General features: G+C 48.0%; 2 protein-coding genes across 8 annotated transcripts in view; both read right to left on the bottom strand.

Annotated features, from left to right (window-relative positions):
- Nucleotides 1–7,513, bottom strand: part of AAR2 (AAR2 splicing factor homolog) — a 19,969-nt gene extending 12,456 nt beyond the window's left edge. For both annotated transcript variants that reach the window (XR_002096585.1, XM_019513050.1), the window contains exons 1-2: nt 6,747–7,513; nt 4,071–4,300 (exon numbers count right to left, since the gene is read on the bottom strand). Coding sequence is in view for 1 of the 2 variants with exons in the window: in XM_019513050.1 (XP_019368595.1) it covers nt 4,071–4,300; nt 6,747–7,488 (972 nt within the window). In the remaining variant the exon portion in view is untranslated. The remainder of the gene's footprint in view (nt 1–4,070; nt 4,301–6,746) is intronic.
- Nucleotides 7,514–8,698: 1,185 nt separating this feature from the next.
- EPB41L1 (erythrocyte membrane protein band 4.1 like 1) overlaps nt 8,699–23,826 on the bottom strand; it is a 213,501-nt gene continuing 198,373 nt past the window's right edge. For 4 of the 6 annotated variants that reach the window (XM_019513044.1, XM_019513045.1, XM_019513046.1 and 1 more), the window contains 8 exons: nt 19,686–20,084; nt 17,723–17,833; nt 16,438–16,518; nt 16,094–16,156; nt 14,108–14,203; nt 13,027–13,107; nt 12,621–12,737; nt 8,699–12,111 (listed from right to left, as the gene is read on the bottom strand). In XM_019513044.1, coding sequence (XP_019368589.1) covers nt 12,103–12,111; nt 12,621–12,737; nt 13,027–13,107; nt 14,108–14,203; nt 16,094–16,156; nt 16,438–16,518; nt 17,723–17,833; nt 19,686–20,084 — 957 coding nt within the window. In that variant the 3' untranslated portion in view covers nt 8,699–12,102. The remainder of the gene's footprint in view (nt 12,112–12,620; nt 12,738–13,026; nt 13,108–14,107; nt 14,204–16,093; nt 16,157–16,437; nt 16,519–17,722; nt 17,834–19,685; nt 20,085–23,826) is intronic. The other 2 variants (XM_019513048.1, XM_019513049.1) reach the window with 1 other exon arrangement.

Here is a 23,826-nt window from a genome sequence, read left to right as displayed (position 1 = left end):
AAGAGAAGGCTGAGGGGGGACCTGGTGACCGTCTATAAACTCACTAGGGGGGACCAGAAGGGTTTGGGGGAGACGCTGTTTCCCCTAGCGCCCGCTGGCATAACAAGGAGTAATGGGCACAAGTTGATGGAGAGGAGGTATAGATTGGACATCCGCAAAAACTACTTCACAGTTAGGGCGGCTAGGAGCTGGAACCAACTTCCAATGGAAGTGGTGCTGGCCCCTACCCTGGGGGTCTTTAAGAAGAGGCTGGATGCCTACCTGGCTGGACTCATTTGAGTCCTGTTTTTGTTTTGGGGTTTTGTTGTTTTCCTGCCCTGGCGGGGGGTCACGCTAGAAGATCTACTAGGTCCCTTCCGACCCTAAATCTATGAATCTATGAATTCAGAAAACAAATGGTTAAAGTTCAGTTTTGTATATAGCTATTTGCTTCTTCCTTGCTCAGTCTACTGTAAAACTGCCTCTATAGAATAATAGAAAAGTAGATCAAGAAGAGACCTCAGGAGGTCATCGAGACCAGCCCCCTCCTCAAGGCAGCATCATCCCTGTCAAGCACCTGTTTAACCTGCTCTTTAAAACTTTCAACTTCTGTGGGTAGCCTCTTCAAATGACTTAAAAATACTTCTTTACATAGAAACATTAACAGAAATCTCCTATAAGAAGTGAGACTAGTGTTAAAAAGAACTAAAAATAAGGTTACTGGGATTTACAGTTATCCCTCTCAGTAACTTTCGACTCCAATATATTACTTTACAAGTCAAAACTTTTTTTTAATTGATGATCCTGCAAACTCAGGCTAGGGTATGAAAAGGGCCAAGCTGTGTTCTCTCTAATATCACTGTTATCTACTTAAACTCTGCAATAAATGCTTGAGTAAAAGTTTCCATACAAAAAGTAAGTGTCTTGACAGAATCACTGAACCATTGTGATGGACCTGATCTGAATTTTTTCAGTTCACAAAAATTTGTAAATATATCAATAAAACATTGTATTCAACTGATATATTTACAATTTTAAAGCAATTTGGAAGCCTACCAGTGCCTCAATCATTATAATGAAATAAATTCTAAATAACAGTATATTTTGGTATTTGATTTTGGGGTTTTTTATCACAGAAAATCAGAGCTAACCCTGCCCCTTCACTCATCAGTACGTGGATCCAGCTGCAGCTGTCCTCCCACTGCTCTGTGGTGCTGAACAGTCCTGATATGCCAGTGCCCCTGAGTCCCAAGCCCCACCAGCCTTGCTCATGCCCCTGACCTGCAGCCCTCTTGTCCCCGCCAGGGCCCCTCATTCCCATTCCACAGCCTCCTGCCACCCTGCCCATCCCCAGCTGCCAGCGCTATGGGACCTGGTGGCTGCATCCTGCCCACTCCCTGCCCTGCAGGTGCCAGCTGCAGCTGGTCGGCAGCACTGAAGCACCAGCTGCCATGTGCTGGAGGCGGCAGCTGCTGCAGCTGGAGCAGAGGGAGGAGTGTGGAGCCTGGGCCTCTTCCTGCCTGCAGGCAGCATGTCCAGAGTGGAGCCCATTGGGACGTGGGGGGTTGCGGGCTACCTGCTATGGGGCTCCCTGCCTTGCTGCCTTCCCCTGGGGCCCTCCATAGCCCAGCAGGTGGGACTAGGCATGGGAGGGCGGAGCAGCAAGACTTGTTGCTGTGCCACTAGCAACACAAGGGGTAACAGGCTGGGGGCGGGGTGGTAGCTGTGCTGCCCTCACCTCCTCTCACTGTAGCACCACTCCCTGCCCCCATTCCATTACTCCTCATGCGGCTGGTGGCATGACTGGTGCAGGGGTCCTGGAAGTGGCAGCAACAAGTCTCACTGCCTCGCTCTGCACTCCTGCTCTAGGTCTTGCTTGCTGGGCCATGTGCCTGCTGTGGGCTCAGAAATCTAGAGGGGTATGTGCCCCTCCTCATGCCCCCCCTGGATGCATTGTTTATGCTCCACCCCACCGCAGACTTACCTGCAGGGAGTTGCAGGAGCTGCTCTCCATCATGCTGCCTGGCTGCACAGGCACATGTGCATGCACACATGCATGTGGTACCCCTGACCTGTGATCAGCTTCCTCCTGCTCCCCCTAGCCTCAAGCAGCCTTTTGCAGGCTGGAATTCTGCCAGCCTGGAAGGGGAAACCCACAGTTTTCTACCTTTTTCTCCTTTAAAAGAGAGAATCCAGGTTTTTCCACAGCAAATGGAAAACCCAGATCCCTGGTGATCTGGAACAGTTAACATGGATTCGTCCACAGCGGTCATGCTTGACCAATGTGATTGCCTTCTAAGGCAAGGTGATAGGCTTCATGGATGGGGAAGGGTAGTAGATGTAATACACCCTGACTTCAACAAGGCTTTTGACACTGTTGCCCAAGAGGGGTCCAGAGAAGGGTTGTGGGTCAGGAGTGAGAAGGTCCAGAGAAGGGCCACCCGCATGATCAGGGACTAGCACGGCAAGCCATATGAGAGGCCTCTTCAGCCTAAAGAAAAGAAGGCTGAGAGGGGACTTGATTGCGGTTTACCGCCATATCAGAGGTGTACACCAGGGCTCAGTGAACAACAGTTCACCAGGGCGCCCTGGGGGAAAACTAGAAACAACAGCCACAAACTCCTGGAAGATAGTTTCAGGCTGAACATTAGGAAAAACTTCTTTACAACTAGGGTGTCCAGACTATGGAACAAGCTCCCACCAGAGGTGGTGCAATCATCTACCTTAGAGGTCTTCAAGAGAAGACTGGACAATCACCTGGCTGGAGTCATCTGATCCCAGATGTCTTTCCTGCTCATACAGGGGGCTGGACCCGATGATCTTTCAGGGTCCCTTCCAGCCCCTATGATTCTGTGACATTTTTATTAGTTGCCTGAGGAGATACAGTCAAGACTGAAGTGTTGCAAGGCAGATACATAACTGACTGGATACGTTAGGGGCCTCCTGAGGAATGTTCTGCACTGAAAGCAAAATCCTCCTCAATTTTATACCCAGGAAAGTTACTGAATTATTCTGAAGCCACAGATTACAGATACAAGAATGGAAATGTGAACCCACTCTGATATGTAACCTGCAGCATATTTCAGGAGTATTTTTAAATCCCCAGAAGACAAACAATTGCATTCTAGTGAAACAAATTATTTTGAGCTTCATTTCATGCCAAGGGGGCGAGGAAGGGTCCTATTTGTAACTGCCAATGCTCTAAGCTCATACAAGGTTTCATTCCAACTTCCTCAGGTACAATATCATCCTGCCATCTAAGATGATCAAAATTAGTATCATCAGGCTTTTACCTATCACAAAAGCTGACCTTCTTTATAATGAACTAAATTGCCCTTACTCAAATCTACCTGTCTCTGCACTGCTAGTAAGACTTTCCCTCTTTTAAGAAACCGCACTTGTGAAATTAAACTAACTGAGTTATACTGCACTAACCTCTAAAATGGATATGCTGCACTGGCACAGAATGTTTACTTCACACTCATAAGGCCAGAAGCCCTAATAAGACATGGCACCTTGTAATAAGCCTTTTAAATTAAAAAATCCCAAAGGGCCGAATGAGGTGTAAGTGGGGTGAGTGCAGAAATAGCACACAGGCAATTAATTGAGAATCTATGACTGTGTCCAAACCGGTAGTTAGGGTCAACTTTAGAGCCACCTTGAAGCCCAAACCCAACAGTCTATACTGGAAATCCCTATTTAACACTGGATGGTAGTCCAGCTGACACCTAAACCCGTTCTAAACTTCAGAGCTGAAGGAAAACCAGCCTTACTTCTAGCACATCCCACTCTGGAGTGTTTTTGGAACAAGGTACAAGAAGCATGGAAGCCTTAATTGCAGGCTTTGAGGTAAAGCAGAGATGGGATAGGGAAGTTCAAGTACCTAGCGCTAGATGAAGGAAACCCCTTGAACATCAGAGTAGGTGTGCCCTCAGACCTTCATGCATACCATTTCATATGAAGTGGAAGGCAGTGAATTCCACCCCAATCAACATCCCTAGCCTCATCTGAATTCATCCCATGTTATGTTTCCATCCTCATTCTCATGAGATTTTTTCATACTACTGCTTTTCTGCAGAGGGTGGACTTACCTGTAGAGTGCTAGTTAAAAAGTTGTCCTGGGAAACTATGTCCACAAAGAAGTCAGGTGGGATTTCACTAAGCTGGTGGTACAGGACAGAAATGAGGCTGGTGTAGAGAACTTGATACTTCCCTATGGCATCTTCTGACCTGCACAAGAGATTCAGGAGCTTTTTCCAGTGCTCAAATGCATCATACACGTTCCCAATCAGGAAACAGATGAAAGCAAACTGCAATTCACCTGGAAACGCCCCACCGAGAAAAAAAAGAGACAGAAAAGGACTTTAGTCAGTGAATCAACGTGAAAGAGGCACATGCAACCCTTGACAGCTATGCAGATTTGTGCATGCACTAGTAAGGTTGGCCTTTTTCCAGCCCACAAAGAGATTCTTCTGTTCTCAATGGTTGTGCTACAGTAACAATTGTCAGTCCTTCAGACATTGATTGCTTCCCACTCCTTTGTTATGTGACTAGGGAACCAACATATCGCAATCAAAAAAGGACATGTTTAGCACAGTCGTTAATCTTGGAGAGGCACTTTATAATCAAATAGAATCAGAGAGTAACATTGCTGTGAAGTGACTTCCAGACACTTGGATATGGTATTGTCTGTATTGTTATAAAACGCTGTTACCTACAATTATCATGCTACAAAAAATGGAGGCATCACATAGTCCTGTGATCCCTGTTCTCTTCTTGGCTTTCCAAAGCCTGTGCTTCCAAAGGAGGGCAACAGGACAAACGAGGCTGCTACTGTAACTACAATACGGTGCGGGTACCGCCGGATGAACCAGACAATCAAAACAAGAAAACTATAACTAATATGTACAGCATAACTAACATGTGAGCAGTATACTGTGTACTACTCCTGATCAGAATTCAGAATTGCCTGATGTTTAGAGTCATCTTATTTGTGAGAAGTATCAACATCTAACACTTTTCAGTGCTTTAAGAGAAGCAATTAACTTGCAAGTAAACTACTTTTTATTTTAGAATAGGAGTTGCTAACATTTTCTGGCAAAGAGCCAGTGACCCAGTTCAGGACTAAGCTGGGCTGGCACTAGGACCTGGCTGCATCTACCACTTCTCCCTGCCATCCTGCTGTAGCACAGGGAAAGCTCCCCCTCCACCAGAGTCCCCAATGCCCAACTGCAGTGCTGTGTGAGCAGAGCTGTTCCTCCACCACAGCCACAGGCTACAGATTGGCAACCCCTGTCCTAGAACATTCCACAATCTGATTCATAAGCGAAAAAATTAACAGGAAAAAGAAGAAACAAGAAATGTTGATATAAAATATCAACCATCTAGGGAGGTATCCAGGTTGTAGCCATATTGGTCTAGAGGCAAAAGGAATCAAAATTTGTGGCAGAGGTGGTATCTTTTATTAGAACTAGATATTTACAAAAAAAAAAATCTTCATTTGCAAGCTTCTGGGCACAGGCTTCCTTTGCCAGGCATAGGAGATTGCAAAGATAGTAAAAGTTCTCTTAGGTAGAAATGAAAATTCATATTTCATCATCTAGGGATTTATCCTAAGGATAACAATGCTGATCCTGCTTGGTTTCACAGTCCTCATACAATGCCACCAAGGAAAGAATATTCAAACAACGTCTGATACAACAAGGATTTATCATTGTTTCCACTGGAATTAGCAGGTAATTAAAGCACTGCCACTGAGGGATGCCAGCTGGTAATTTCTAATGTGTCGCTAAATAATGTATGTTACATTGTTCTGTACAGTATTTACTCAAAGCTTTCTGCACAACCCCCAAATCCTACCAGAAGAGGTCACCAGCAGTGCACAAGCATCACTTATTCCCAAGTTTTTCAGCCTCTGCTGTTTGAACACAAGAGATGAAAAGCTACCATATTCAAGCTACTATGCAGATGAAAACGGACTGCATTAAAGTGGTGATTTAAAGAGGCCACATAAAGTTGCTTATAACCTCCTGCTCCATGCCCTGACTGCTGAATTTGCAGCTCCTCATCCTAATTCTCAGTTCTAATCCTCAAAGGGAATTTACAAAACACTTCAGATGAGCCTGTGAACTTCACTTCATCAACCTCCTGGGTACAAAAAACACAGACTAAATATAGACATTGGAGTTATGACGCACTATAACTTGCCTGACATCTGACTCCCCGGATACCTCTCCACTATTTACCTGCTACATTCATCCCCCCCCCCCCAAACCCAGCCCTTCTCTCACCCACTGACTCCTCAGTTTGCATCTTTGCTGACCTGCCTGCAGACCAGCCTCTGGCCTCTTTAGTATTCCTTCCATTCAGGAAGAGTGCACACAAACTGCATATGCTTCCTCAGCCTGACAAAGGGTTTTTAAACCCAAAAGCTTGCTAAAAAAATTTTTTCCAACTATTTAAGTTGGTCTAATAAAAGATATCACATTCACCCACAGAACCTTGTCTGCCAGCTCCTCGTTGGCATTTTTCATGGCTTTCAGTGGCACCCAATAAGCGCATGGGGGCACAGAGGAAGGGGGATCGGAGCAGCAGTGACAGGGGACTGACCCAGCCTGCTGCCACCGCTTCGAACAGTGCCAGCCCCTGGGCCCAGCGATTCCCCTACAAAGCCAAAGGCTGAGTTCCTGGCACAACAGGTACGGGCGGACATCCGCCTCGCTGCTTACGCTGGCAAGGAGTTAGTTACGGGAAACTCTCTCTCTCACCCAGCACATCCTCGGGCTTGCTGGAGTATCGCTTGTTTATGACGGTTTCCAGAGCATAGCTGAGATCCATGTTGTGCCTGGTGATTTCTTCAGGAGTTGCGCCGTTGGGGTACATCTGCGTTGGCACCTCCGTGAACCGAATCTCGGTGCCCGCTTTGGGCTTCATCTCTGGCAGCCGGGCCAGGCCCTCGGCGTAGCTCTTGCACTCGGTGTCGTAGGGGGGCCGGTTCTGCTCAGCCCGGTCCTTGGCGTGCGTCCCCGCCAGCACCGGCAGCACCTCGGAGAAGGCGCAGACCTGGCCGCTCTCGGGCTGCAGCGTCTGCATCACCGCCTCGCTGATGCAGCTACTGAGCGACACCCACTTCTTGAGCGTGTCGTAGGGGTACGGGCCCAGGAACGGGTCCATCTCCAGCAGGTTGGCCTGGATCGCCTCGCTCTGCTCCGCGGGCGCCGGGCTCAGGTCGACCTGCTCGGAGGCCGGGTCCCAGCGCAGCACGCGCAGGTCGCGGCGCCGCAGGCTGAGGAAGAAGCCGGTGCGCGGCCCCGAGGCGCCGGCGTCGCGGCGGTCCACGGAGCTGTAGTGGAAAAAGTGGACGCCCGGGGGGATCATCTTGATGCCGCGGAAACGGGGCCCCACGCTCCACGTCTTGTAGTCCACGCCGAGCTGCGTCCCCTCAGGCACCCCCAGCACCACCACTGCCGCGCCCTCCGCGAACAGCCGCCGCGCCTGCTCCGCCTCCATGGCCGACCCCACACGCACGGAAGCGAGCGCCACACGAGCCCGCGGCTTCCGCCGCGGCCGCCCGCCCCGAGCCGGCGACTTCCGGCGGGTCCGTAGCGAAAGCACCGGGCGGCTCCTGTGGCCGCGCGCGAAGGGCCTGGCTTGGCTTGTCCTCCCGGGGTCACGGCGGCGGCCCCAGGCCTCTCGCTGCCGGGGGCGCGTCACAGCCTCTCTCGGGCGCGCCGGCAACGTTGTCCACGACGCCCCGGAGAAATGGGACTGAAAGGGCGAGTCCATGTTATTCTCTCCCCCCGCCCCCCCCCGCTGCGTTAACGAAGCTGTCAGCCCCGGGTGAATTGCAAGGGCTCAGTACACCCGTCCCCGAGGAGCCAGCGTGGGACCCCCCCGCTCGTTTCATGGGGCCACTGAATGCCTATTTGTGGGAATTGCTTTCCCTCAAAAACATGCAACTGTCTCCACAATAATTCTTCAACGTGATTGTGGTTTATAACTGATGCTGTAGCCTTGCCTGGGTTATAAATCCTCTTAGGGTTTCCCACCATGTCTCTGTCCTCTGCCAGGGGAGCATTAGGGACAGCACTTGCCCTTCTCCCACAAATAAACCCTTCTGGGACACCCACGTGGATGGCAGTTCATGGCAGACTCTTCCTCCTCTCCAAGTTCCCCCAGTACTTCCTATCCAAGCTCTGCCTCCCGCCTTGCCTTTATCCCCACGTCATTTCAGTGCCACAAATGACAGACATTTGAAGATTCCCCCAGTCAAAAAGAAACCAAGCCCCCAAATACCTAACAGGACCCACACACGTATTCAAGAGTAGGTCCCAGCAATGCAGTGACACCAGGGCAGCACGTACTTTCATGCTCTGAACATCTGCTGTGAGCAGGGTTCCCTTTCGGTGACTGGCAAGGGTGGAACGTAGTCTATGAATCCATGAAAAGTATTTCATGGGTGAAGTTTGGCAGGACAGCATTACGCCCCATCCTTCCTCTTCTCAACTGGATCTCTGCACTAGATAGACTCCTGGATGATCACCTGGGCAACTCTGCCCAACCCACAATGCATGGTCCTTGCTCAGCATCGTCTTCACAGCCAGCTGTGGGAGACCCAGCTGCCTCCAGGCATACTGTCACCCCGAGGAGTCTCTGCTCCTAAGGCTCCTAACTGCCACTGCTTTGCTCAGAGAAAAGTCAGCTTCAGGTCACAAGCTGGTTCAGCATCAAACACATTTATTTCACTTTTATTGAATACAAGAACAGTGAGCACACACGCATACATCACCAAGCACTGAAAAGGGATATGATTGAAGGGAATGGAGGAGAGAAGAGGAACCAGGGAAGAGGAAAGGGGAATTAGTGAAGGAATGGCAGAGCATTGCAGTTGGTTGGTAAGGTGCTTTTCAAATAAAAATAAATATTATTATTAGTAGTACTCATGCAGTTGCAGGCCAATTCTGGAATGAACTTGTGGGACTAGGTGTGAACAGGCACTAGCGTCTCCCACCTCCTTAGATGGAAAGGCCCCCAAATGAAAGAAAAAGAGTGATCAGCTATCTTAAATATCAGTGACAGTGATGAACAAGGCAGAAGAAAGCCAAAACTTTCAAGGGGCACCTGGCTTCAAATATGATCACAAAGAATAAATATTCTGTATATATAAAATCCATACTTTGCCAGGTGAGCAAAAGACTCCACTTTCCCGCCCCCCACCCTTTTTTCCTTGTCACCCATCAAATATGTTGGGTTGAGGAATCCAGAGAACTGGATCCAGTTTTTTAAATCTGAGCATGTAGGGGGCTGAGTGCAATTCTCCTACTTAGGTTTTACAGCAGTGTAACTCCACTGATGTTCATGAAAAGTTACTCCGAATTTTAAACCTTCATGAAAGAGACCAGAATCAGGCACAAAGAGTTTCAAAGTAGCCTCTTAAATCAATGGTCTCAAGTTTGCACCAGCAGCTCTTTGGTTTGAAATGCAGGATGTACTGAAAAAAACTAGTGCACTGGGACACTTACCCTAGCATGCCAATGGGAGAAACATGCCTAATATTTTGCACAGCTCTAGGAACAGATCTCCTGGAGTTTGGTTTCTCTTCCCAAAAGCACAAGTGCTTTATTTAGCTAGTTCACATGTGGGTTGCTGTGCAAAGGCTCAGTCTCTTTTTGATGTTGGTGGGCACAGACCCTAAAGCAGCATCTGGTGATAAGGTGGAGAATCCTGAGACAAAATACACATTTGGATTCACTGGAAATCTGACACAATCTTTGCTGGCAGAAGCAAAGGAGTCAATTATTTTATCAGGGAGGCTGTGCTCATGCCATTAATGCTTATGGGAGAAACCGATGTGCCAAAAGGAGAACAGACTTTGTGGAGACATAGTGAAGGCAAATGGAAGGACCAAGATCCACCAGAGGCCTGAAGTTCTCTGCTGTGGCAGCAAGTTGATCAGATGGGTACATCCACTTAATCCTAACTATTCTACTGGTCCCTTTTCCAAACAACCCTCTGATCTCATCACAAGAATCACTCAGAAGAGTTTTCTACCTGGTGTAAGGACTCTATATTTGTGGTAGGTGAAAAAAGGCAAAAATGGTGTAATGTTTATGGGCCCTTTTGTAACTTGAGGAGCTTGGGACAATTTCTCTGGAAATCAGTTGATTTTTTTTGTTTTGTTGTTTTTTTTGGTTCTGAGTTTGCCTTAACTGCCTGGTTGACAGTATATGAGGCTTGAGCTGGTGCCCATAATCCCCATTCCAAGTGTACCAGTAATGGAAACCTTCATCTAGGTGCAAAAGTCTGACCGGTAGAGAGGAAAGCAGCCTCACTGGATACTGGTGCATCATCAGCAACTGCCTCAGTGCTGGCTGACTGGACAAGGCTCCTCAGCCTTGCTAATCTAAGCTCTGCACTCACACATCTTTGTATCACACAGTCACCTTCTCAACTGCCAGCAGATAGGAGTATATTCTAGGCAAGGCTGTGGTAGAACAGTACCAAGGAGGTAAAGGATGGAGATTGCTGTGTATCAGCTCCACTCATGAGAGCTGTCATACCGCCTATGGTCACCCTGGCAGAAACCAGGTGTGCAGCCTGCTTCAAAGCCAAGCAGAACAGAAATACCTTCTTGCTTATCTGAAACACACCACTTCAACTTCACGTGAGCTAGATCAAGACCAGGGTTCAGAAATGCAGCTATGCAAGTGTCCTGGTTCGGTAGGTTTGGGGTGTGGGAATGGATCTGTAACTCAGACTTTGGTCCGGGTTTTGAAGACATGGCTAAGGAGTGTGACTGGATCTCTCTACTGCTGTGGGGACTCCAGATCGGCGGGGGGTCAGGACTCCTAAAGGTGGGAAGCATCTTTGTGTTGGGGGGGCTGGTGAGACATTGCTGACAGGTGTATTTTGGTGATGCTAACTGGGCTGTGGTTACAACTGTCCATTCCTTCTTCCCCAGGCCCTCGCCCCTTCACATTACCAAGAACTCCTTTGTCACCAACCAACCAATTACAAACGCATACTGTATCACTACATCAATTCCTCCTGTCACAGAGCTGATCACTCAGTGACAAACGCAACATTCCTCTCCACCCCCCAGCGAGCAGTGGTTAATGAAATGTTCCCCATCCTCTTCCTGCAGGATGTCAGTGTGATCTAAGATTCTTGTAATACATCAACCACAGTCAATCAAATAATTATAACTTAAAAAATGTCATCATCATATTTACCAGCACTGTTTAATTATTTTAATATTGTTTCCCACCCCTCAGTTCCCCACCCCCCTTGTTATATATAATATACATAACTTAAAAGCACATCCATATGAAACCCTTACAGGCTGCATCTTTATAAATGAAAAACCATATACATATATTTGTTTTTGTTTTGTTTCAAATTAGATCCATTCTTAAATACCTTCGGAACAAGAGCTTGGATAAAGGGACAGAGGAAAGGGAAGGGAGGTTGGGGAGGAGCATAACAACTGAAAAATGATGCAATAGAACCAGCATGGAATGGGGAAGAGAAGTGGTTGCCACACATCCCAAATGCAAAAAATAATCATGAAAGAATCAAAACAGTTCAATGGTTCTCTCTCTTCTTTCCTTAGGTGGGGAATAGTTTTGTTTCTGCTTGGTTTCTTTTGTTTGTTTGTTTGTTTCTTGCTTTGTTGCAAAGCATCTTTCCTTTCCATTCAGTGTGCAACAAATGACCCCATGATTTGTGTATCCTTTAAATGGAACATGCAAAATGGCGGTTTGTTGTATTAATAAGATTATTATTATCATGATTTTTCTTATCAGTCCAGTCAAATTCATCACTTTCTCCGCAAAGGCTAAAAGAGGCGGTTGGTTTTGCTGTTATTGATGTTGCTGTTTGGAATTCATCTCCAGCATATAGCAGCAGTGCAAGGATGCGTTTTGTTTCTTGTGTGTGTGTATATATATATTTATATATATATAATATATATTTGCTATTCCTTTTTTTTTAATTTTTGTCTCTCGCCATTAAGGTTGCAGCCAGGATGTCTATGTCTTGTTGACAAATCCAGCATGAAGGCCCCTTCTTCATTGTTCTCCAGCTTTGTTTGAATAGAGATGCCAGTGTCGGTGAACATGGAGGTCAAGATTCCTGTACAAAGCAGATGTAAACAATCATGGAGTATTTCCTTTCTTATTTGGTCAATATAATTTACTGGTCTATTAAAAGGTTCTTGCTTATATTAAAACACTAAACAATGTTGCTCAAAACATACAGGGCCATATTTCATTATCCATTCCACTGGTACCCCACAACTGAATTCAACTGATGTAAAAGCCTGGTTCTGCAAGGTGTCATTGAAATTACTGAGTGACTTTGCCTGTTCTGTGTTATGCAGGAGGCAAGATTAGAACAGAGGCTGGCAACCTATGGCCCACGGGCTGGATTCAGCCAGCCAAGTAACATCATCCAGTCCATGAAGCCTGGATATCAGCAACATTTCTGCAGTAGGTAAATTTGGAGACAGGGCTTCCCCACTGTTGGGGGAATTCTGCCGGACTTGGCAGCAGCCAGGTCAGAAGTGCTGGCCTGTCGTGTGTGTGTGCATGTGTGTGTGTGACCAGGTGATAGGTGCTTTACCTTTGAACTTCTGTACATACCTGAGGCTTCTTGTCCCTTTCCTCTGGTGAAGGCTCTGTTTCTCTATATACCACAGCTTTGGTTACCAGCATGTCAGGGTGCTGCAGTTTGGCCTCTTTGATTGCCAAAGCTAATGCCTGTGAATCAGAATAACAGTAAAACATTTGCCACTAATTCATTTAAGGCTTTCGCTAGTATTTAACAGTAGCAGAGCCTGCTGTGTCCATAGAGGCCTCTCACCTCAAATGACCCTCCCCTCTCATGCCCTGGATTAAAAGATTTATTCAGGAAGGCAATTGCTCCCAGGGATTGCTGGACTGTGGATGGACTAGCTTTCATATCAAAGTAGAAAATGAATACTGACAAAAACTGTCATGTGACAGTCCCCCAGAACTACTGACTATTTTCACACGGGCAGCTTCCTACCTGGTCTTGATCCACGTCTTCATCTCCCGTAATAATGATCCGCTTCTCTATTCTGGTTTCTGAAAACCCTCCTTTCACAGTCTGCAATGCAAAAGGGAACAGGATGAGGTCAGAGGCTGGATTAGGAACTTTATAAGCACTTGCCCTAAAGAACTACTCTGGCCTTTGTGGGTGGAGAACATGGTGACCTGATTGCTTGGTGGCAGGTGGACAAAGGGAACACTTCACAATATCCCTCTACAGATTCAGCTAGTCTCCTTCACATGAAGGTGCAGTTCAAGTTGCTGATGTTGATTCCTCCCTGGGATTAACAACAGGATCTGCAGTTCCCTCCCTCCCCATGTACTGCCCAAAAGGTGAAGAAGAGCTGACCAGCTCTCACTCCATGCCTGGAGATGGGAGGGGGAGGGGAGGTGCTCTCAGAAAGACATTTCAATGCAGAAATGGCCTCTCTCCACTTGTCAGCTGATGTCCAAATGGCACCCGTTTGGCATTGGATAGGTTGGGTGAGATAGTAAAAAATGCTGGGCACTGCCCTTAACTGATCCAATAAAAGCTGGGGGGAGGCTTCAGTAGAAGCAGCATCAGGCCCTTGCCAAGTACTATAAGAATTCTACCCTACTGAAAACATGTCCTTTTCCTTATGGCTTGGATTATAAAATCCCCCCTCCCTTCAATAGCAACCACAGCTTGGCCCTGATGTATTTACATATATGACACACACAGGGTAAATTCCCTTCCCTTCTTAAATGCAGAACACAGTAAAAGAAAAAAAGCAAGCAAGAGATATATTGGCTCAAATCTACACTGCTGCTGCACCTCATTAAATCTGCATTACACTTGGGATGAGTTTGGCCCATTAACTTGACATGGTAAATGGTTCTTGGACAATCGCTATGTAAATGGCACAATGGGACAATGCACTTCCTGGCTACAGCTAGTTTAGACAGCGGTATCATTTCCCCTCATATGATCTGCAGTGTAATTCCTTTCTCCCCTCAGCCTTGTTGCTTTCTTTAGATATCCACATCCTATCCAGAAGCTGCCAAATCCTGACCCATTCCAGGCTTCACCTTCTTACCTTCGTAACATGGGTAGTGGTGGAAGTCGAGAGCGTTTCTGCCGTAGCACCAAATATGCTGGTAAGACCTTCTTTTCCAGCAGTGGTGCTGGTGATCTACAGAATATGCAAAGAACATCCATGTCAACAGGACAGAGCACAGTGGGCCTGTGTGAGGACTGCCACTTCCCTCTATCTTGCTATCAGTATGGAACCTTGGACTTTAAGCTTTGGACCTAAGGATACATCATACAACCATCCCGTGTTTCTTCATTCCTTCTGTCACATTCTCTTTTCCTTGCCTGTTCTGAGGCCAGTATTGTGACCCCCATATGATGTCATGCTACAGAGACTAGAAGGTAGGACACATTTCCCTTGCCATTGTGCCCTTTCTGCTTCTCACTGACCTTCCAACACAGAGGAGCGGTGCTAGCCAAGGCCTTTCATTTTACAACTTTATGGCTATTTGAAGCTAAGCAGCAGACAACCCATGTCTGCCCTAATCAGAACAGTCAAGGCCAGAAGCAGAAGTGAAGGGAGGGAAGACCAGGGTGCCCCTTCCATCTGGCTTCCCAAGTGTTCACACTTCCTTGGGGCACAGGTCCTGTGAGGTGACCTCTCCAGTGGGCCTCACCCCAGACAGCGTAACCAAATGGGAAAGCAACTAAGAAGAAAGCACTGCCCTAAGGGCTGGGTCCTGTGTGGTGCTGAGTACTTCCTGTGAATTGCTGATCATCCTCAACTTCCACTGATGTCCGTGGACATTGGGATTAACCCAGGGAAGAGAATTCTGTATTTGGTGCATGATTTTTATTGAATCATAGCCTTAGCCCCTTAAGGGAAGAATCTTGTTTTGCAGGAAGGCCCCAAACAGCAGTTACGTATCTGCATACTGGCATTTATGAAATCTACACTTCTGCCACCTGGAGGTGCAGGACCACATACATTTTAGTTCCAGTCACTGAGCAGTTAGGACACTCACCCAGGAAGTGGGATGCAGGTTCTAGGTCCCCCTCACCCAGGAAAGGTTTGAACCTGTATCAGTTTGATGTCCCAGCCCAGTGTTCAAATGCCAACACCACAGGTCAGACATTATCCTCCTCTGGTATTTACCAACTAGTCTGGATCTTTGTTAGATAGAATTATGTGACATATGGTCACCCAGCATACATACAGGCACAGCTGTGTACCTGCCTGGGCAGTGCGTTATCTAGTGCATACTGCACATGCTCAGTGGCTGTGAGGATAGTTATGCATCCACGCTGCAAACTGTGCACAAGTGCTAAAAATGGCTGAACAGCTGCTATTTGGGCCTGCAAAGTTAAACAGAATTCTGCCCTTTTGTGCTTCAAGACCTTCATGACATGAGACCAATCCCCAGAGGCTGCTGCTCACACAAAACTTCCAGGGGTCAATGGGATCTCAGTCAACCTAAGTTTCAGCTCAGGGCACCATAAGAACATGAGAACTGCCATAGCGGGTAAGACCAAATGTCATGTAGATCATCTCCTGCCTCCAAATGACAAGTAGTGGGTGCTTTATAGGAAGAAACAGAGAAAGTTAAGAGTGACCTCTCCCCTGTCAACCCCTGCATGTTGTGTCAGTAGACCCTGCTGGGCCTATCAGTCCTTCAGAAATTTATCCAGCTCCAGTTAATGTTTTGCGTGTTGGTTTGGGACAGCAGAGAAGCCAAAAGCACCAGATTCCAGGTTCCATCTTGGTCTCTATTCCTTACATACAGTTGGGATTACCAACCCATTCTCCCTGTTCTCAGCTATAGGAATTACTCAGCCTATGGAGCTGGTGCTGCCCATGCTGATGGTAGAAATGCAGAAGAGTGCCTGCTTCCAGGAAAGGTAATGAAGGAAGTACTGAAGCAGCCTTAACTCAGAGCAAATTTCTAGCCTCTGGCGCTAGCATTTAACAGCCAATCCAGCCCGCTACCACATTCTGTGGACCTCTCTTCAGCAAAGGAACCTGGAAATTAGCAGCACATTTTCAACTCACCGGAGATATGGAACGAACTTCTGTTGTGGGGCCAGCTCCCTTCCCCAGCTTGGTGCTTGGATCCTGAAAGAACAACCCTTACACTGAAGCACTGGCAGACACACAGCAAGAAGGATGAAAGGGCAACTCCCTCTGAGAAGGGAGTACCAGTGAAAAGCCAGGTGTTAGATGCTGTCAACTTCTAGTGGCCAAAGGGCACTCCCGTCCATCTGCTGACCCCAATGGGACAGAACCCACCCTCCAAGCATCAGTTCTGCTTGGGGCTGCTCCTTTCCCCCATCATCTGGCAATCTAAAAAGGGGAGAACTACATTACATGCCACCTTCCTGGAGCTACATGCTTACTGAGGTTGTTGATATGGTTTCTGTGGTGACAGTGTGGGAAGTGGCTATTGTCTCTTTTCCTCCTGTGGTGCCTCCTTCAGCCTGCCAAGGGAAGGAGAAATCTGGTAAATCTGTGAGGATTTAGCTGACAAGTGAGCTGCAGTCAGCAAGGATAGCAATTTGCTTTTTACACTTGCTGATGGAAAGCTGGTTTCTTGCAGCAGTGATGCACGGTGACACTTCTGCTAATGGGGTAAGGAAGTTGCAGAAAGTTCTTATGGTCCCAGATACAAGGTCAGAGTCATGGCACCCTATGAATGAGCTTCCAAATCACAGCCCCCTTTGTCCTACAGCCACAAGCCCCTCTCATCTGCAGCCATGGAGAAGTGCACAGCAGCTCAGGAGAGGCAGTGAATGAACCCTGTATCTAAATGATGCATGTTGAAGTAGAGGAGTTTGGGCAGGGCTCCAGTGGAATGGTATGTGGACACTACTATGCTTGTGAAAAGTGCTATGGGCTCTTTAATGGCCTTGAGCAAATGGGGCCTTGTTGTGATGCCTCTAGATATGAAAACCCAGAATCTACAAAGGATTTTAAAAACTGACATAAGTGAGCAGTACATTTTGAAACGCTGAGTTGACTTTAGAGGTGGAATTTGAACAGATTAGAAAGAGTCCAGCAAAGAGCAACAAAAATGAATAGGGGCCTGAGAATGCGGAAAGGCTGAAAGACCTTGGGGTATTTAGTTTGGAGAAGAGAAGACTGAGAGTAGATGTGATAACAGTCTTCAAATATCTGAAGGGCAATTTATAGAGAATTGAAATGGGCTTTTCTCTGTGGCTACAGGGGACAAATGTAGGAGCAATGGCCTCAGGCTGCAAGAGGAAATTTAGGCTGATGGAGGAATTTTCTTACTATGAAGGTGGTTGGGCACTGAAACAGGCTGTGGCCTTTCCATCCTTGGAAATTTTCAAGAGCATAGTGCATGGACACTTGGCTGGGATGGTTTAGTCAGGGATGATCCTGCCTTGAGCAGAGGGCTGGACTAGAAGACACTGTGAAGTCCCTTCCAGCCCTACTTTATTATAATCCTATTTATGCGAAGGGGCTCCAATCCCCAAGGGGTGGGGCTATGGGAGGACTAGGTTTTGTTTGCCCAGCAGTCTGGGATTTTCTGGGAGCTTTGCTGGGACTTGCTGAGGCTCCACAGAGCACTTGGTAGGGCACAGCCTGCCTTCACGTTCTTTTCACCCAGCATCACTGAATCATAGAGTAAACCCTGGTTAGCACAAAGGAGCAAGTTACCTGTATTGTTTCCACCGATGTGACCCTCTGTTGCACAGAGGTCTCTGGTTCTGCCTTCTTCACACCAGATGCAGGGCTGACAGCCACAGCTTCTGTTTTCAAAACTGTTGACTGGGGAAGGAACACAGCAATTCAGCAACAGGTGGGGCTTTCTTTTAACAGGATGGAAGCGTGTTGGTTCCTCAGACTTGATTAAAATTACAACAGCAGTGAGGCATGGACTGTAGCCTATGTGAGTCTCCTCCCCCTAAGTCCATGGGCACAAAAACACCTGCCGGGAACTACTGTGGGTGTGAGTAAGCCAGAAGCGAAACATTAGTTAGCATGGGGAGCCTTTGTGAAGTCACTCTCTTAGAGAGCCACACAGCTCTTCCAAACTGGCATGCTAAGAGCCTGGGCTGAAGTCACCTGCAGTGCTGCCAGCTACTATGCAAGCTCCCTGACACATCTAGTCGAGTGCATCCCAATCTCAAACAGGTGTTCCTTCTGACTGAGGGACAGAAATATTATTGCCAGTACCTGCCCACACTCCAGGTTACCACTGGAGAAAGGCAGGTGGAGTTCCCTAAGAGCCCTGCTGATGAAAGCTGCCCGAGGGATGGACTGACCCAATACACACCCAGCTGCTGGGCGCATGCACCTTCCTTACTTCACAGATTGAGCTGGACTCTGCACGCCATTAGTGCAGAAGGGAGCTTGCAGCCAACTCCCCAACTGCAGACTCACCACTACCAGGAGCTTTTGCTGGGCTCTATGCCAGTGTGGTAGTGGATGAATTTTAAGGTTCAGCTTCCACAATGTGTTCTGCCCAAAGTTCCTGTGGGTAAAGGACACTACAAGCCCAGGCTTCAACTCAAAACCCCCAGCAGAATGCCTCAGAAGAACTGGATTAACTTTCTTGAATTTTTCCCGATGGAGTTGTAGAAGACAAGATGATCCTGCCTTGAGCAGGTGGTTGGACCAAGTGATTTCATGAGGTCCCTTCCAGCCTTACTTTCCTATGAGCGTATGACTTTCTAATTCTCCCTAACGGCCAGTGCAGAGCTGCATGGGGTTAACTTATCTTCAGGCAGAGGATTTACTAGGCTACCCGGGAGTTACACAACCACCTGGGGCATGAAAATGAGGACTCCAGTGAAGGGCCAGGCACTAGTATCTGGGTGCAATTGCCCTAATGTCAAAAGCAGGGAATCTGATGCTTTGGCTCCAAGTGCTGGGACATACAGTCCAATCAAAGAGACACCACTGAAGGGAGATGCAACTCCATGGTGAGGGACTGAGGAGCTGAACCCTGTTCCAGATCTACAGGATTCACCTGCTGGGATCCTGCCTCTACCCCTTTTCACTATGGAAACTGGTCAACTTTTGTTCCTGCGGCCACTCCATCTGCAATTTGTTGAGCCTGGTGATAATGGAAGTACTTGCACAACAGGAACCACCAGAGATCTCTGGGGCCTATCCCACCAACCTTTGGGTAAGTGGCTAAGTGGCTCCCCCCTCACCTTCATGATCACAGGTTAGTTCACCGTACATGTGTCTCAACATGCATGCTATTTGTTGAACTCATGCAACACAAAGGGCACAGCTTTTGGTTAAGAGAGACACCCACCCATCATATATCCTTCTATGGTAAAAGTGTTGGGGTTGCCACCCAACCGCAGTGGATTACAGGAAGATGATGATGATGATGATGACAACTTTTTTGGTTAGAAGATATACAAACACTTGCACTACAGAATCATGCACCCAGAGGAGATGAAAACAGCCATGCAAAACAGATGACAACATTCATTAGGGCAAAACAAAGCCACTTGAAAGGATCCCAGGGTTGTTTAAAAGCTGGCATGCTTTTCCAAACAGACATGTGAAGGGCATGCTGATCAAGCAATGCCAGATACCAAGACAGAGAACACGGTGAGATGAGGACACAAACAAATCTTGATGGTATGGCTTCCTTCTGTACCTCAAAATGGGACACTTCTGATACATGGTAGAAGACCTTCTCCCCTTCCTTGGCACTTTCTTCCTGGCCAGGAGCTGTTTTGTCAGCATCCTGAGAGGAAATCGAACCTTCAGCTTCTGTCTCACTCTTATCTCTATCAAGCTCAGGCAGACTCCTGGAGATGTCTTCAAAGGTGGTGCCATGGAAGTCACTGATAACTGTAAAGTCCACCTCTGCTTCCAGACTGGATGTTGAGCTGACCGTAATGCTTGAGCACTTACGCTCGATGGCCAGATGGTTGTCCTTCAAGAAGACTGAGTCCTTCTCCTGGTCCTGCTCCTCATCCCCGGTGTCACTTTCAGGAGCCTTCTGCCGAGGCGGCTTAGCTTTCTCGTCTGCACCCTCCCTCAATCCTGCTCTCTGAATGAGACACAATGACGGAGAGAAGCTAAGACTGTAAGTACCAAACAGGACAACAGAGCTGGCTTTGCCAAGAGGAGAGAGGGGGAAGTGGGGGAAGAGGAGGAAAGAGGTGGCTGGGGAAATGTCACAGCGTGGGATTGAAACACAACTCAAACATGGAAACTGAAACCTTTTTGACAGCAGCAAGTTTGCAGAGGGAATAGTTCAGTTTGATTTGCAAAAAGCAATTAGAAAAATCAATATTAAAAAAAGGACTGATCAAATAGAAATGCTCCAACACGTCTGGGGCACATCACTGAGCCTGACGGAAGCAGATGTGTACAAAACAACAGGTATGTTTCGATATACGTATAAATGGCTCAGAGTCTAGCCCCATCAGACATCAGTAAAGTTTGGCACAAAAACAAACAAAGAAGGGAAAAGAGGAGAGGCTAAGAGTCTGAACGCAAGAAAAGAAAAAGGCCCCATCAGCTGCATACATTCAAGGAGAAGCAAAGGAGCTTGTCAATTTCACCGAAATCACCCAACAGGAGTTTTATGCTCGTTTGGGTTTGGGCACTGCTCTTGTTTTTATGTGCTCATTTTTATCAGATATATGTAAGGAAGGGTCAGTGCAAGCTCATGGCTGCCCCACAAGCGGGATGGCCAGGACCTCTGCCCGCAGGGCCTGAGCTGAAGGGAGTGCTTGTGTAGAAACCATTTCAGACTATGTAACACTTCCCCAAAGGTCACTTCACGTTCAGAAAGGACCCATCACAGATGAACATATTGCTTGTTTAATCAGTGTAATTGACAACAAGATCAGAGCAAAGGGACACCCTCCCTCTCCTAGCTCCTCTTTATATACATACCTCTCACCTCTCCCATCAGAGGGTAAATTTCACCCTGACCCTGCTTGCCATTCAGCCATCAGAAAACTTGAATTGCTCTTTTGTTTCATTTTACACAGTGATTAAGGAGAAGCTTTCAACCCTCTTTAAAGACCCAAAGCCCCCTGATGTCAAAGGAAAGGCTCCCAGTGACTTCAAAGGAAAGGCTCCCAGTGACTTCAGGCGGGTGGCAGACTGGGCCTACATGTGCAGACATATCCCTCAACCTGGCCCCACCTTGGGTACTTTTTTGTCTGTGTTACTGGTAGGTTGAGAGGTATGAGAAACAGGGTTTCAAACAAACTCAAGAGGAGCACATATATGTATGTGTATATATATATCTATATATATAGCAGCTCTGCAATGGGGAAAGAGTCAAAAGCATACAGTTCTCAGCTGGTTAAGGTGAGCTTTCGTACTGGGGTAAGAAGCAGTTAGTAAAACAGCACTGAGACCTGGGAGACCACTGGAACAGCAGTCTTTAAACTCTCTTCTCTCGGGGTGGCTTTTATAGATGGGCCAGATAAATCCTTTTCTTCCCAAGATGGTTCCTGAGATTTGTTCTGGATTAGAGAAAAGGGTTAGTCTTAAGGAGCAGAAATAACTCTACAAGGAACTGCTCTAGTGTCTTATAAGTGCGGTAGAAAGCTATTCATCATCCAGCCACCAGCTTGCCTAAGACAGGAGAGGAGGGCGTGGGGCTGACAAGCCAAGCAAGAAGGGATATCAAATTAAGAAATGCAAGGGTCAAGCTGGAAGCGTGGGAATGTTGCTGCTATGTGTGTGTGTGAGTGTGGCAGATACAAAGCTCTCTGGTCCACCCTCCCAGCCCCTTCTTGCTCCAGGGCATGAAGCTTGTGTGCCCAGTTTCACGTTAGCAGCTGCCATTCTCCAGGTGGCCAAACTTGTCAGGAATTCACAAAACAAAAGCTGATGAACCAACTGGCCAGCAGGTCTGCAATCAGCAAATGAGCCAGACCACATACACATACATAAAGGACAGGGAATGCAAAGCGACCGCTCTCAGTCAATGGATGTGTGAGGTGCCATTTAACATGATAATAAAGAGCCACACAACATGCGTATGAACTTTCCATCGGGACAGTTCATCGGAGAAGTTACCACAGCTTCTGCCAGTGTGAGTTCACAGCCGGAATCGGGGGAAGCGAGTCCAGTATCATCTTCCCCTTCATGCTCTGAGTCAATGGAAATGTCTTCCTTTGAGGATGGAGGCTGGGAGGGATCTCTGCTGGCTGCTTCTTGTATGACAGCTAAGGCTCCCACACTGGACACTTCCCCAAGATGTATGGCTCTATCATCTGAGGTGCCTGAGACTGTGGGAGATGGAGAAAGGCCCATGTCTGACTCCAGGTAATGAGGCAGCACCAGCTGATCACTGGCTGTTCCTGATAGTGGCTCAGTTTCAGGAGCACGGGCTTGTAGTCCTGCTTGGGCTGCCCTTCGCTCACCAAAGTCTGAGCCGCAAGCTTCGCCTTGCTCAAACATCTTAATTTTAGAAGCCACCGATGTCTGCTCATATGTCTCGCTGCTCCTGCCCAATGAGGTGTGCCAGCCAGCTGGGAGTTCAGGTAAAGCCAGCTCCATGGGCGCTTCTTCTTGACTCATGGCTTCCACAGCCCTGACCATAGACTTCACAGACCCAGACTCAGGTTTCTGTTTCCCACTGGTAGTTTGTGGGTCTTTGCCAACTTCAGCTGTAGAACTAACAGGCCAGGACAATTCTTCATTTCCCTGCAGTGGGTGAGGGTGGGCAGGAACAGTGTCCGTTTCTTCCAAAGATGTTTTAACTTGGGTTGCCTGTCCTGGACCAGGACCATTCCCAGGGGACAGCTCTCTCACCTTGGGGCCTATGAATTGAGGCATTTCTGCTGCCATGGGGCCTTTGTCCTGAGGGGGCTTGGGTGGTTCTCTTGCCATGGGACCTTTGCTTTGGGGCAGCTCTTCAGCCATGGGGCCTTTGTCTTGGTGCAGTTTTCCTATCACCAAGCCTTTGACTTGAGGTTTTTCTCCTGCCACGAGGATTTTGTCTTGAGGAGGCTCTTCCACCTGGGGGCATTTGTCTTGAGACAGCTCTCCTGCCATGGGGTCTTTGTTTTGGGGCAGGTCTCCTACCATAAGGCTTTTACTTTGGGTTGGCTCTGCCACCTGGGGGCTTTTGTCTTGAAGTGCCTCTCCTTCCTTCGGGCCTATACCTTGAGGTGGTTCTCCTGCCATGGGGCCTTTGTCCTGAGGTGGCTTGGGCAGTTCTTCTGCCACAGGGCCTTTGCTTTGGGACAGCTCTCCAGCCATGGGAGTTTTGTCTTGAGGTGGCTCTCCTGGCATGGGGCCTTCGATCTGAGGCAGCTCTCCAACATGAGGGCATTTGTCTTGGGGAGGCTCTCCCGCCTGGGGGCCTCTGTGTTGAGGTTGCTCTCCCGCCTGGGGGCCTTTGTCGTGAGGCGGTTCTCCTGCCACGGGCCCTTTGTCGTGAGGCGGTTCTCCTGCCACGGACCCTTTGTCGTGAGGCGGTTCTCCGGCCACAGGCCCTTTGTCGTGAGGCGGTTCTCCTGCCACGGGCCCTTTGTCGTGAGACGCTTCTTCTACCACGGGCCCTTTGTTGTGAGGCGGTTCTCCTGCCACGGACCCTTTGTCTTGAGGCAGTTCTCCGGCCACAGGCCCTTTGTCTTGAGGCGGTTCTCCTGCTACGGGCTCTTTGCCTTGAGGTGGTTCTTCTACCACGGGCCCTTTGTCGTGAGGCGGTTCTCCTGCCATGGGGCTTTTGTCTTGAGGCGGTTCTCCTGCCATGGGGCTTTTGTCTTGAGGCGGTTCTCCTGCCATGGGGCTTTTGTCTTGAGGCGGTTCTCCTGCCA

Source organism: Gavialis gangeticus, unplaced genomic scaffold (genome assembly GCF_001723915.1).
Source record: "Gavialis gangeticus isolate Ggan-Ray unplaced genomic scaffold, GavGan_comp1, whole genome shotgun sequence".
Taxonomy (NCBI): Eukaryota; Metazoa; Chordata; order Crocodylia; family Gavialidae; genus Gavialis; species Gavialis gangeticus.
Note: the sequence above shows the minus strand (reverse complement) of the source record. Positions and strands in the feature narration are given on the sequence as shown.